This window comes from Brachycentrus maculatus, unplaced genomic scaffold (genome assembly GCF_059751285.1).
Source record: "Brachycentrus maculatus isolate JH-2025_06_01 unplaced genomic scaffold, ASM5975128v1 h1tg000220l, whole genome shotgun sequence".
NCBI classification, from domain to species: Eukaryota; Metazoa; Arthropoda; class Insecta; order Trichoptera; family Brachycentridae; genus Brachycentrus; species Brachycentrus maculatus.
Genome location: NW_028280971.1, coordinates 390,037 through 403,206, shown reverse-complemented (window position 1 = coordinate 403,206; position 13,170 = coordinate 390,037). Strand labels below are relative to the sequence as shown.

The 13,170-nt window shown below is 30.7% G+C and overlaps 1 protein-coding gene across 1 annotated transcript in view; it reads left to right on the top strand.

The window, feature by feature from the left end:
- The window catches only part of Arl4 (ADP ribosylation factor-like 4), a 144,264-nt gene extending 136,876 nt beyond the window's left edge, over positions 1 to 7,388 (top strand). Inside the window, exon 4 of the mRNA XM_088264191.1 lies at positions 5,277 to 7,388. Coding sequence (XP_088120317.1) covers positions 5,420 to 6,058 — 639 coding nt within the window. The 5' untranslated portion in view covers positions 5,277 to 5,419 and the 3' untranslated portion in view covers positions 6,059 to 7,388. The remainder of the gene's footprint in view (positions 1 to 5,276) is intronic.
- The last annotated feature ends 5,782 nt before the right edge of the window (positions 7,389 to 13,170 follow it).

Below are 13,170 nucleotides of genomic sequence, written 5' to 3'. Positions count from 1 at the left end.
ATTTCTATATCGCTTGCAGCTCCATGTTTTGGCGCGCGTCTATATAGGAAAAAATATCAGCTAAACAATAATGCAATTGCCTAATAGTCGAAATAATACTTTGACTAACGAAGAAACATTACAGCAATATTGTGGCTCACGTTTTTTTAATACTGGTAATCGTTTCAGGTTTAGATTTTTTATGATTAACGCTTATATTTTACAGGGGCGTGCATTCCATATAGGCAGAAAAGCTGTGCCTATCCTAACTCACCCGCGATACATATAAAAACGCAACCAGTACCTACCCTACCTTACCAAGTAGTACCTAGCTTACCTTACTATCTACCTCTTCTGCCTACCCTAATTAATTCTCTGTGCACGCCACTGCTTGTGTAGAATTAATGTAACGTTTTAAAAATATTATTTATTATCTTGCTTTTCGATGTGAAATTCGGGTTAGTTTATTTCAAGTTTAATCCCTTTATGAGTTGGTCGAGTAATAGAATATTTTGAAGTTAACTAAATCGTAGCAAAATACAACTTATAAAATCAAATATAAGATGACGAAACCTCCAAAAACTTATGATTTAATTTTAATTTTAGTTTTACTTGGCAAATACCATTACTTCTTAAAATCTATTGTGACACGTGTTTCAATGCATTCCGCATAATTTTCAAACACCGTATGTGAAGCTTAGTAAATATAAGAGTTGTGTCCTTGAGACGTTGAAGGATAAAGAGGGGGTAGGAGCTCCTACCACTTTAGAGGTAAATGTAGTCGAAATTAGAAGAAAAGGAAGACCGAGGAAAACTTGAAATGATCAAGTATTTCAAATACTTGGAAGTGGTCCGCTCAGGAGTCAGAATAATCGCCGGGTATGTTTATATGAAGAAATGCAGAAATGCACAAGAAGCGATGAATGTTTGCAAAGACAGAGGGGTGTGGCGTTCTATTCTCTCTGCCTACCCCTGCGAGAGGCGACGTGATGGTTAGTTAGTTAGATGGCATTGTCATTTTAGAGAGTACAAATTTGTCCCCACATTCAGTAAAATTACTATTATGTATTACCGTGGACTGAGGAATCTAGAGATTCATCTTAGTCTTCAGTATTCGTTAGAGCAGAAGTTGTAAAAGACTGCTTCTTAAGTAATATGATCCTATATTTATTTTAATCACTCTTAATGATAGGATGTTTCTCTAAGGTCCTTGCTACATTGTCTCAGACTCTAAACTAGATAAATAATGGTGCTCCCTTTATTACTATTAAATTGGAGCATCCTGTTGGGTGCCTCGGGCTTTACTTTTGTTTTGATGATGGACCAACACGCACAGCGGTGTAATAGGCACGTCATTTCAAATAAAATGTCTTCTAGCAGGATATTATGGTACATTTGATAATAACAATAATACACGCGTCCTGAGCTGTCCTTAAAGCTGTTACATATATGTCCCGATAACTGTTTTTTCACGTTTACGTTCCAACTTATGAAGGAAGTTTTAAAAATTCAGTGCACTACTCAATTTTTTGATTAATAAATAAATTATTTGTTAAAAAAAAAACAAATCTTGGTAGCTTCATATTTTAATTAATAACTCATAGTATATACTTATTGTTAACTTTTTTAATTTTTAGATTTTTAATTTTTTGTTGAAATCAGATTTTTGTTATTTATATTAGCATTTTTAGTATAATTTATTTTTGATTTTTTTTTATTGCATTCTTTCCAGTACCTACCCTTTATTATAACCTAAAATAAAACGTTTACACACACAAGTAATATTTAATTTTTTTAATTTGTAATTACATTATATTGTGAAATTGAAAAAAAATTATAACACAGTGCTTAAATTCATTTTGTCTGAAAAATTACACAAAATCATCAATATCTCGATAACAACGAAACTCGGTGACTGGTCAGAGAAAATAAATGTGAAAAAACTATATACAGTTAACCCCCCCTTAACGTTTAGTAAGGTACTGCGTTATCGGAGGGATCGCTATAGGGGGTTTATGTTTTAAATTGTATTTTTTACATTGTAACCAGCGTAAATGAGGCATTTTAAAATTAAAATATGATCTAAAAACATTTCCTACAACGTTCCCACAGATAACGCAGTACCTATCTCAACGTTATAGGGGAGATTTACTGTAGTTGTTACATTATTATTGAAAAATTCATATTATAATTAAACTAATAAACACTCAAAATCTTATTTATGTAACCGGTCCTACAGAAAATATCGAAAAACGTTTTTTGTTTAACATCAATAATGGTCCAATACAATTGTTTCGCCTTGTAGGGCACATTCAAACTACAGTAGTTTGATAATGTCATAACAAGGCGAAAGAATTATGGTCGTTTTTTTAAAATAAAATATATAATTTAGTTGACCCTAAAAATCATTGCCTGATTTTAATATTTAAAATATAAATTATAGAGTTCTACAAATTAAACGCCAAATATCATTCCATAATAAAGTTATATTAAATCTATTTATTACACCCATTTTTGCAATCTGACCTTGCAACCTGGATAGAGGTAACAGACATAAATTTAAAAATAAAATAAAAACATGTATTGCGTGATCATTCTCAGTTTGGAAGTAAAAAGAAAACTCACCCCTGCCCCGCATGAATGATGAAGTTTCTTTCTCAGAAGCACACGGAACGGATACTAATTGATAATCACTAACGATTATTGATTGAACTCAGTACACACGTGAACATAAATAACATATTAATGATATCATAAAACTTTACTTTTAAATTATTTAAACACTTCACGTGATATTTTTACCACTTCTTGTGAAATTGAAAACTATTGCATTTATAAAATCCACGCATCGCACTAAAATCGGCACGTGAAATTGAAATTTTTCTTTTAATTATATCACAAAATTAAACTCTTATATTATTAAAACACTTCACATGATATTATTATCGCTTCTTAATGAGATTAAAAACGATTGCATATTCACAATCCACATATTAATTATATCGCAAAACTTAACTCTCATATTATTTAAACACTTCATATGATATTATTAATGCTTCTTATGAAATTAAAAAGTATTGCATTTATACAATTTGCGTGTCGAAACAATATGGGCACGTGAATTTGAAACTTTGCATATCAATTGTATCACAAAACTTAACTCCTATATTATTTAAACACTTCACATGATATTATTACCGCTTCTTGTGAAATTTTTAAACTATTGCATTTATAAAATTCACGTGATGCAACAAAATACGAACGTGATGTAAAAAAAATTCTTATTAATTATATCATAAAATTTAATTCTTATATTATTTAAAAAACTTCACATGATATTATTATCGCTTCTTGTGAAATTAAAAACTATTGCATTTATAAAATTCACGTGATGCAACAAAATAGGAACGTGAAAAAGAAAATTTTCTTATTAATTATATCACAAAATTTAACTCTTATATTATTAAAACACTACACATTATATTATTATCGCTTCTTAATGATAATAAAAACGATTGCATATTCACAATCCACATATTAATTATATCGCAAAACTAAACTCTCATATTATTTAAACACTTCACATGATATTATTACCGCTTCTTATGAAATTAAATACCATTGCATTTATAAAATTAACGTGTCGTAACAAAATGGGCACGTGAATTTGAAACATTGCATATCAATTGTATCACAAAACTTAAGGCTTATATTATTTAAACACTTAAATGATATTAAAACTAACTAACTAACTAACCACCCCGCAGGGGTAGGCAGAGAGAATCGAACGCCACACCACTCTGTCTTTGCAAACATTCTTTGCCTCTTCTACATTCATGCATCTCCTCATACATATCCGACGATTATTACTTCTTTATTATTACTTCTTACTTCTTATTATTACTTCTATTATTACTTCTTTATTATTACTTCTAAATACTTAATATGATATTATTATTATTGCTTCTTAATGAAACTTAATACAATTGCGTTTATAAAATTTACATGTTGCACAAAATTGGCACGTGAATTTGAATCTGTGCATATGAATTAAATCACAAAATTTAACTTATTGACATATTATTTAAACACTTCACATGATATTATAACCGCTTCTTAATGAACTAGAAAACGATTGCGACTATAAAATGGGCGGGTCGCACAAAATAGCCGAAAATCAATAAAATACCAATGAAATCCATAGTTCCCTTTTCAATAGCCTTAAGTTAATGAAAATTCACTTTTTATTCCTATCTTATTCGACATTATACTTTAAAAGAAATGCCCCGACTTTAAACTAACAGTTCCTGAACTCAACATCGTGCTTGCAAATTCACTATTAAGAATTTCATAATAATTTATATAAGTGTGCAATTTTCAGTACAAGCAAATGAAGCAATCATTTTTTTTTACTATCTCATTTACTCTCATGTGAAATTTTTAGCAAGAAACTAAACCAACAACGATAAAATTTAAAACAAATAGATGTTTGATTTATAAAAATGGTTTTATAAAAATAAGTTTAAAATTTTTTTAATTTAATTTTGGCTTATAATTTTATTCATAGTTTTTTTTTTAGTTTTGTTAAATTTTCAATTAATATAGTTAATTGTTAATCAAGCAAGTTCCTTTATTAATGACTTGTTATTATTTAAGTATCTTTTTTTATACTTAAAGATAAATTTTGTCCGCCTCCGTAGTGTAATGGTCAGCATGCTCGGCTACCGTTCTGGAGGTCCCGGGTTCGATTCCCAGGGAGGTTTAATAAATATAAGTGATTTTTTCACTCTAATATTTATTCAATATTACACTGGACTGGTACCTGAAGTGGAGGGCTGATCACCTTTCCTTCATGTGTAATCGATCGAGATAACACTGCGTTTATATGAAGCAGTGCCCTATGCACCATTGGGGTGCGGTAAGGGTTTAAAAAAAAAAGATAAATTACTTTTAAAAAGTATTTAAAAAGAAATCCACCGACAAGGCACATAAAGTGGATTGTTGGGTCTCTGCAAAAAAAATTACATACTTATATGCATTTATAAATGTATTTTAAAGAAAAAAAAAATCCAACAAAAAACTTACATCCCGTGTTATTGATGTGTCTTATTTTAAACAATATAATAACCGTATCATTATATCGATATTAATTTTACTTTATCATTTGGTATTGCAATTCCCGTGTTCAGTGTCAACACTGCTTATCTCCCCATTTAAATATATTTGTATGGCCCTCGCTCTCGTATGACTGCCACCGCCAACCCACAAAGATAATGATAACACTTTTCTATTTCCAGATATGTGGCTGCCGTCCCTTCGGCTGCCGGAACGCGCGCTCCGTCGGTCCAGAGACAAGTGCAAACAGATGGACAACATCCGGTAGAGGAGCTTCGCCGCGTCTCGCGAGCCAAGTGAGGATAGAACAGTAAACTGGTATTGAATGATGGGTGCTAATATGGGCAAAAACTCAAGTTTACTCGACGCCCTGCCTTCGACGCAGGGCACCCTCCACATCGTCATGCTCGGACTAGACTCCGCCGGGAAGACCACGGCTCTTTACAGACTCAAGTTCGATCAGTACCTGAACACGGTGCCGACCATAGGTTTTAATTGCGAGAAGATCAAGGGAACAGTGGGAAAGGCGAAAGGAATCAACTTCCTCGTCTGGGATGTCGGGGGTCAAGAGAAACTGAGACCTTTATGGAAGTCTTACACGAGATGTACCGACGGAATAGTATTTGTATTGGATTCAGTAGACGTGGAGAGGATGGAAGAAGCCAAGATGGAATTGATCAGGACCGCTAAGTCTCCCGACAACTCCGGCGTACCTATTCTAGTGTTGGCGAACAAGCAGGACTTGCCCGACGCCCGGGAGCCTAAGGAGCTAGAGAAGCTCCTGGGACTGCACGAGCTGGGAGGAGGTGCCCACGGCTCCAAGGAAGGCACGGCCCACTGCTGGCACGTCCAGCCGGCTTGCGCCATCACGGGAGACGGCCTGCACGAAGGCATGGAGGCGCTCTACGACATGATACAGAAAAGACGAAAGCTAGCCAAATTGAACAAGAAAAAGATTAGATAGATCATCTTTCAACACTAGTGTCGAGTGGATTCGTCGTTAGCGGTATTTTGGGAACATTGGCAGCTTCCTTTTTAGATGTTTTGCCGTCTTTATAAAACATATCGCGTAACAATGATCAGCGGAGTGTTAAATGAATATATACGTATTGATGTGGACACTTTAATTAGCTGCACAAAATAAGCTTCTCAGGGTAACCAAGTTCACCCTAGTTTTGTTTCGCCTATGTTATATTGCGATCAATTATCGATTAAATTGACATTTTAATATTATTAGTGCGCTCTGTACGCCGCTCCGTACAGTAATATGTGTATGAACACTGACTGGATTATCTAACACGTTTCGTTGTTATAGTTTTCAATGAATAAGCTTATTTTTGCTGTGCTATGATGTCTGCCATTTTGGTGAAAAATAATATAATCTAGGCTTGCATTGTAAATACAAATTATCCCTCAAATAATGTGGTTATGTTTTATGAATGTGATATTATAATCGGATGAAGTTTACTGTAAATATATACATATTGACTATTTAAAACGGTTTACTGATTTGTTTAAGTATAAAATATGTAAATTTTGGATTTGTGACAATGCATTTTTATTGTTTGTTATTGTTTTTAATGACAAAATATTGATATTTCACAAATATTCATGTTTTATGCTACAATTATATAATTGTTACAATGTGTTTGTATCATAAGTGATATATATTATTCTTCGTATAATACTTCCAAATCCCACCGCCTATTTTTTAAAATTATATACTACTTATCTTTTTAATGAATTAACACGACTTGAAAAATTATCATTTTAAATGATCGCAAGGGGAAAAGGATGTTAATTTTGTTGAATATGGAAATGATATCTTTTTGCTGTAATTCACAATATCTGGGCAAATAACCCGAACAAACATTAAAACAAAATTAAAAAATATAAGAAATATTACATTTAAAATGTTTAATATCGTGTTCCAAGATATAATTTTTTTTTTAAATACAAAATTTCTTTTCAACTTTTATCTTTCATTCTGTATTTTACATTATATTGCTTGACAATTTTTGGTACTTTCTTGTTGTCTTTTCCCCCCTTTTCTATATATTTAATAAATAAATAACTTTGTGTCAACCAATCTACCACAGACTAGAGATTCACTTTTGTGATACTAACATACTGTAAGTTGGGGTTACTTTGCGCCAAACAGGTCCATTTTGTATCAGGTACATTTCATTTTTGCACATATTGTTTACGTACATTTGAACATTTAAAAAATCAATATGTAGTAGCTCATGGTCTACGATTACCTGGTTCACAATATGTTCAAGATTTCTGTGAAAAAAAAATTGTCAGATTCTATGTAAACAATAATTTATTTGAAAAATGAAAGTATTAAACTTGATGCAAACTAACCCCACTTTGCGGTACTTCGTGATTTATTTTATTTTATGCTGTGAGATGTTTATTGTTTGATAAATAATGTGTTTATTATATGCACATATTATTATGATGACTTAATATTTGTATCTTAGACTATTTTACATCGTTATGTATAAATATACATAAATATGGAATAACTAATGAATCAAAACATGCTTTACCGTATATAAATTAGCTAATGATCGTCTTATTATTTTATTGAAATAATAATTTGGTTGAATTTTGCGTTTATTTCTTATCACAAAATGTGTTATTCTTATTTACATTGCTGATTTAAACACTGTAAAAGTAAAATAAACAATGGACTATTGTCACGTTTTTTGGTAAATAAATTAAGATAAAAAAACATCACAAGACAATCGAAACAATTATTTTTGAAATTCATGCAAAAAAAGGGAGATTTAAGATTAAACGGAATAAATCTGTATATTTTGATCGCAAGAAAAATAAACCATTCTTGGCAATTATTTGTCTCAAGTGCAAGGGTCAGAATCGCAAAACTTGCAAACGCTGTTATCGCTCACTCCTTTCAACAACGTCATGTATCGAAAATCTTCAATTTTCAGTTGTGCATGTTTTCGGAAAGCCCAGAAAATGTTCTATATCCCAGCAAAAGCGGCATATTTTTAACTCAATATTTACCCGCTACAGGGCAGAAAGTGTTTTTTTTTGCATTTTGAAGAAAAGTTATTGTTCAATTATTTTTTAAAATAAATTAAGTATTTTTCAAATGGAGAAAAAAACCTTCTGGGTTTCACCTAAAAAGATCTGTTGCACAGTAAAAAGTTCAATAAGTGGCTTGATTTATGAATTTATTTTAAATCAAACACAGATTTCTTTAGTCTACTTAGTAGACTCAAAAAATCTGTGTTTGATTTCAAATTAATACGTAAATTAAAATGGAGTTCTACAAATTAAACGCCAAATGAATAAATAAGTGGCTTGATATTTATTTTTAATAAATTTTATTCTATTTTTATACTTTAAAAACGTTGTTGAAAGGAGTGAGTGACATGTATTTCATATTGAAAGCAGAGGGCTGGCGGGATGCGAACTTTAACGCACTGATGACGCAACATGCTGCCAACATTCAATCATTCGGGATTTCGCATATAAAATGGCCTATGAAATTATTGATATGTCAGAATTTTCCGCCTTATCCATCCTTTGATATGAAGAAATAGCCAAATTCGACATTTCTCTCGAGTATAAATGGCTTTTTGTGTGATTGTATTTTTTTGCAAAATTCTTTATAACGTCTTAAATTTCCTTTCTGTGTTTTTTCATTCGTTGTGCAATTATCAAATTTTTGAAACAATGTAATATTTAATACATTGACATACTAACTAATAGTAACAATATACGTATGAAACTCACTAATTGTAGTCCTTAAATCAAAAGTGTTGCAAATAATACATTGCTTGACATGCTTTACATAATTGACATGTAAAAAAAGGAAAAAAATAATATATTGTTTAATCCTTAAATGACACAATTGAAAAAAAAATCAAACAAATTAAAGTATATTAGTTTCAAGTGTAATTTGCTTAGTTTATTTCTGGATAGTAATGAGAAAAATTGTCTTCTGATATTACATATTAATTATTTAACTTTATATTCAGCCTTATTTTGCCATAAATTGAGTTCTGGCTATTCAACATTATCAAAAATATTCGTTGAATAGTACCGCAAATTAGATATTGCGTCCACATTTCTTATAAGACTATTTACATGTATGGTAGACGTACGTACGTTAACACACCAATCTAAAAAAACTTATTATGATAATGGCTTTAAAGCATCGTTAAATCGAATAGGACATGACCATTTTTAACGTGTTAATAGATTTACGTAATTCCAAATAAAATAATTAATTGATTTTGTTACTGTTTAGATACTATAATTAAACCCACAATCGGTAATAATTTTTATAAACATACTTACTGAAGAATTTAAAATAATAGTGGAAAACATAATGCGATTATACAAGCCAGTGCAATTGATATTCTTTAGATATGAGATTTATTTATAGAAAAATATATCATATGTGAAATTTTATTGGATTTAAAAATTTTAATTAAAGAAATATACATTGGATTCATGCGTAACATACAATTTTTTATGAATTTGAAATATAATATTATAGAAATGGCATACAAAATGTAGAAATACAATACTCAAAGCATGTTTTTTTGTAGATCAGTTTTTTTTTCTACCTTTTTGTGATTTGAAAAAACAGTAGGTTAAGAAATACTCGTGTAACAAATCTTGAAAAACTGTAATAATAAAATAATACATTTATTGATTCGGTCACTTTGTGGTAACACTTTTCCATTCTTAATTCAAGTTTTACTTGGTAAATACCACTATAGTTGTATTTACCAAGTAAAATTTAAATTAAAAATAAAATGATACAATCGGCCGCAAGTCCATCGCATTTTATTATATACACCGATAAACCAAAACTTGAATCACCTTTGTAATGTAGGCCTCAATAATTACATAAAAATTACTGACCTCAAATTCAAATTGATTTACGATTTAGTATGTAAATCTGATGAGCTTTTCTTTATCTGCTGTTTATTTAACATTCTGCTTTAAAGTATTTTATATGCATCATTTTATTAATGTGCTGTAGGATGAGAATCTTTACTTCGTGTAGTTTCTAAAACTAATAGCATGTATGGTAAATGTTAAATGGATAGCTTTTTTATCGACTGCGATTACATTAGATACTATTAAAAGTTATTATTTATTGATCCATCGTAACATTTTTTTCTGAAAAAAAGTATGGGAGAATGAGGATTTATAATTGTTGTTTTGCGAAACTGTTGAAGGATAAGAACTGTGGGTTAAAAAAATAATTAAGGTACTAATTTGACCGATAGCTAATTAATTTTATTGAGTCATAAATTTATCGATTTATGTATGTTTCATGTGGAATTTTATAGTTGAAAGGTGACTATTGAGTGTGCGTTATTGTTTTTCATAGATTTTCACCTTTAAATATACTATTTCTGTCCCTTAGCTGTAAACCGTTGTGTATATATGTGTATTTAAAAAAAACAATCTACCAAACATACCTGTAATTACTATATACCTTATTGTTTTTATTATTATATGATTGAACCCATCATTAAATAAATGTTCATTTTTAAAACTTCGCATTTCATTTTCCTCTCCTTACCTCGAACCTACCGCTGGACAAAATTCTCCTTCAAAACCTTCCATCATATTGAAATTATTATTTTATAGCATAAATATTTTCAGTAGCCTTTTTTATATTAATAATAATAAAACTCTTATCCGCACCCCAATGGTGCATAGGGCACTGCGTCATGTGAACGCATCGTTATCTTGATCGTTTACACATGAAGGAAAGGTGATCAGCCCTCCGCTTCTGGTACCAGTACCGGGTAATATTGAATAAATATTACAGTGAAAAAATCACTTATATTTATTTTACCCCCCTTGGGAATCGAACCCGGGACCTCCAGAACGGTAGACGAGCGTGCTGATTATTACACTACAGAGGCGGATGTTTTTATATTAATCAATTGATATTTTTTTATTAACAAAAGCCAAGGTAGCAGATGTGGCTCAAAGAATAGCGGGACAAAAGTGGAACTGGGCAGTGGCACGTATGTCTGAGTATAGATGGACAGAAAAGGTGCTTGACTGGAGGCCTAGAACAGGACGCAGAAGCGTGCGTAGGCCCCAGACAATATGGTCCGATGACATTAAAAAAGTGGTGGGCCTTCACTGGAAGAGAGTCGCGTCCAACAGACAACTGTGGAAGTCCAAGAGGGAGGCCTTTGTTCAATACTGGACACAAGAAGAAGGCTGAAGTAAGAAAAAATAAATTAATAAATTATACGAAAAGTACAAACAAATACATTTACAAATCAAATAATATTTCATAAAATATTCGAAAAAAATATTTCAGCTGGGATTCCATACGGATGTCAAAGTTTTAACGTCGTTGTATAGATTGAACTGAAACTATTTTTTTTTGGTAAGTTTCTGACGATACAGATCTTCGATCGGTTCCAAAATACTTCAATAACCTTCCTACAGATATAAAAAAAAAAACAATAAAAAAATATATATTAAATGAATAATATACGTTTTAATCTAAGAAGGAAAAAACACATCAATATTATAATAAAAATTAATTATTTTACCAACAAACATAAACAATTAATAATATGCGTCCCTCTCCAAGCACAAGAGCATAGTCTCTTTATTGGATAGAACTGCGGGAACATATGAAACCATATTAAATAATAAAAATATGTCATCAAAAAGAAAAGGCTAGAAGTAATGATATAATTATCTACATTACGAAGTAAAATCGGTAATTTCCGTATGAAATTCCTGCTAAATTAATTTAAATACACATAAGTTACATATAAAAGTGTAATCCGTCTCCAAACACAAGAGCTAGTCTCATTTTCGGAGAGGCATAGCACTATCAAACATGTAGCAAGTGATTTAACTGCAAGAAATATTTAATGCGTAAAAAATTATCATAATACATATTATGGTTACGGTATGTGAGCAGCAGACGGTAGAGCGCGTGCGCGGCGTCCGCCATGACGGCGGTCAGCTCCATCCGGTGTCGTGTTTCCGTACTAATTGCGGGAAACTCGGCAGGTAGGTAGGTACTGAGTACCTATATATTGTATATATCACTGAGTATAAATATCATAATTTCCTTTTTTCATAAGATATTTTCTTAAAAGAGTTATTGTAGAAATACTTATTTTAGGGTTTCAAAATGTATGATGCGATCTGAATCCATGAAGAATGAAAAGAGAATTTAAAAATTAAAAAAAATATATATTTGTAAATTATGTAAATACAAATGATAATGCCCTAACAAGGCGAAACACTTGTCACAATATAATTTTTTATGTGTTTTTGTTAATAAAATACAACTTAGTAGACTGAAAAAATCTGTGTTTGATTTAAAATTAATACATAAATTAAAATGGAGTTCTACAAATTAAACGCCAAATCAATAAATAGATAAATACAAATGATGTTGAATCATTTTATTTATTGTTTCGGCATTTACTTTGTGGTAAGATATGTTAAAATTATTAACGACAACACTTGTTTTTATATCTCTTGAGTTTATTTTGTCTGCTAGTTTCGGAAGCTAAGCTTCCATCTTCAGGTCTGAATGTAAACTAAAACACAAAGTAAACTTAAAAATAAACGGTTCTATAAATAGACGGAAGCTTAGCTTCCGAAATTAGTAGGCATAAATAAACAAAAGTGGTATAAAAACAAGTGTTTTCTTTAATAATGTTAAATTGAGTGTAAAAAATAATTTGTATACTGAATGTAATATAAGATAGTAAAAAAAAATAAAAAAAAAATTGACGTATCGCTCACTCCTTTCAAGAACGTCACAAATCAAAAATCGTCAATTTTCAGTTGTGCGTGTTTTCGGAATGCCCAGAAAATGTACTGTATTCCAGCAAAAGCGGCATATTTTAAACTTAATATTTACCCGCTACATGGCAGAAAGTGTTGTTTCTGAATTTTGAACAAAAAGTATAGTTTAATTATTTTTTTTAATATACTAAATATTTTTCAAATGGAGAAAAAACCTTCAGGTTTTACCTAAAAAGTGGCCTGATATTTATTTTTAATACATTGTATTATATTTTT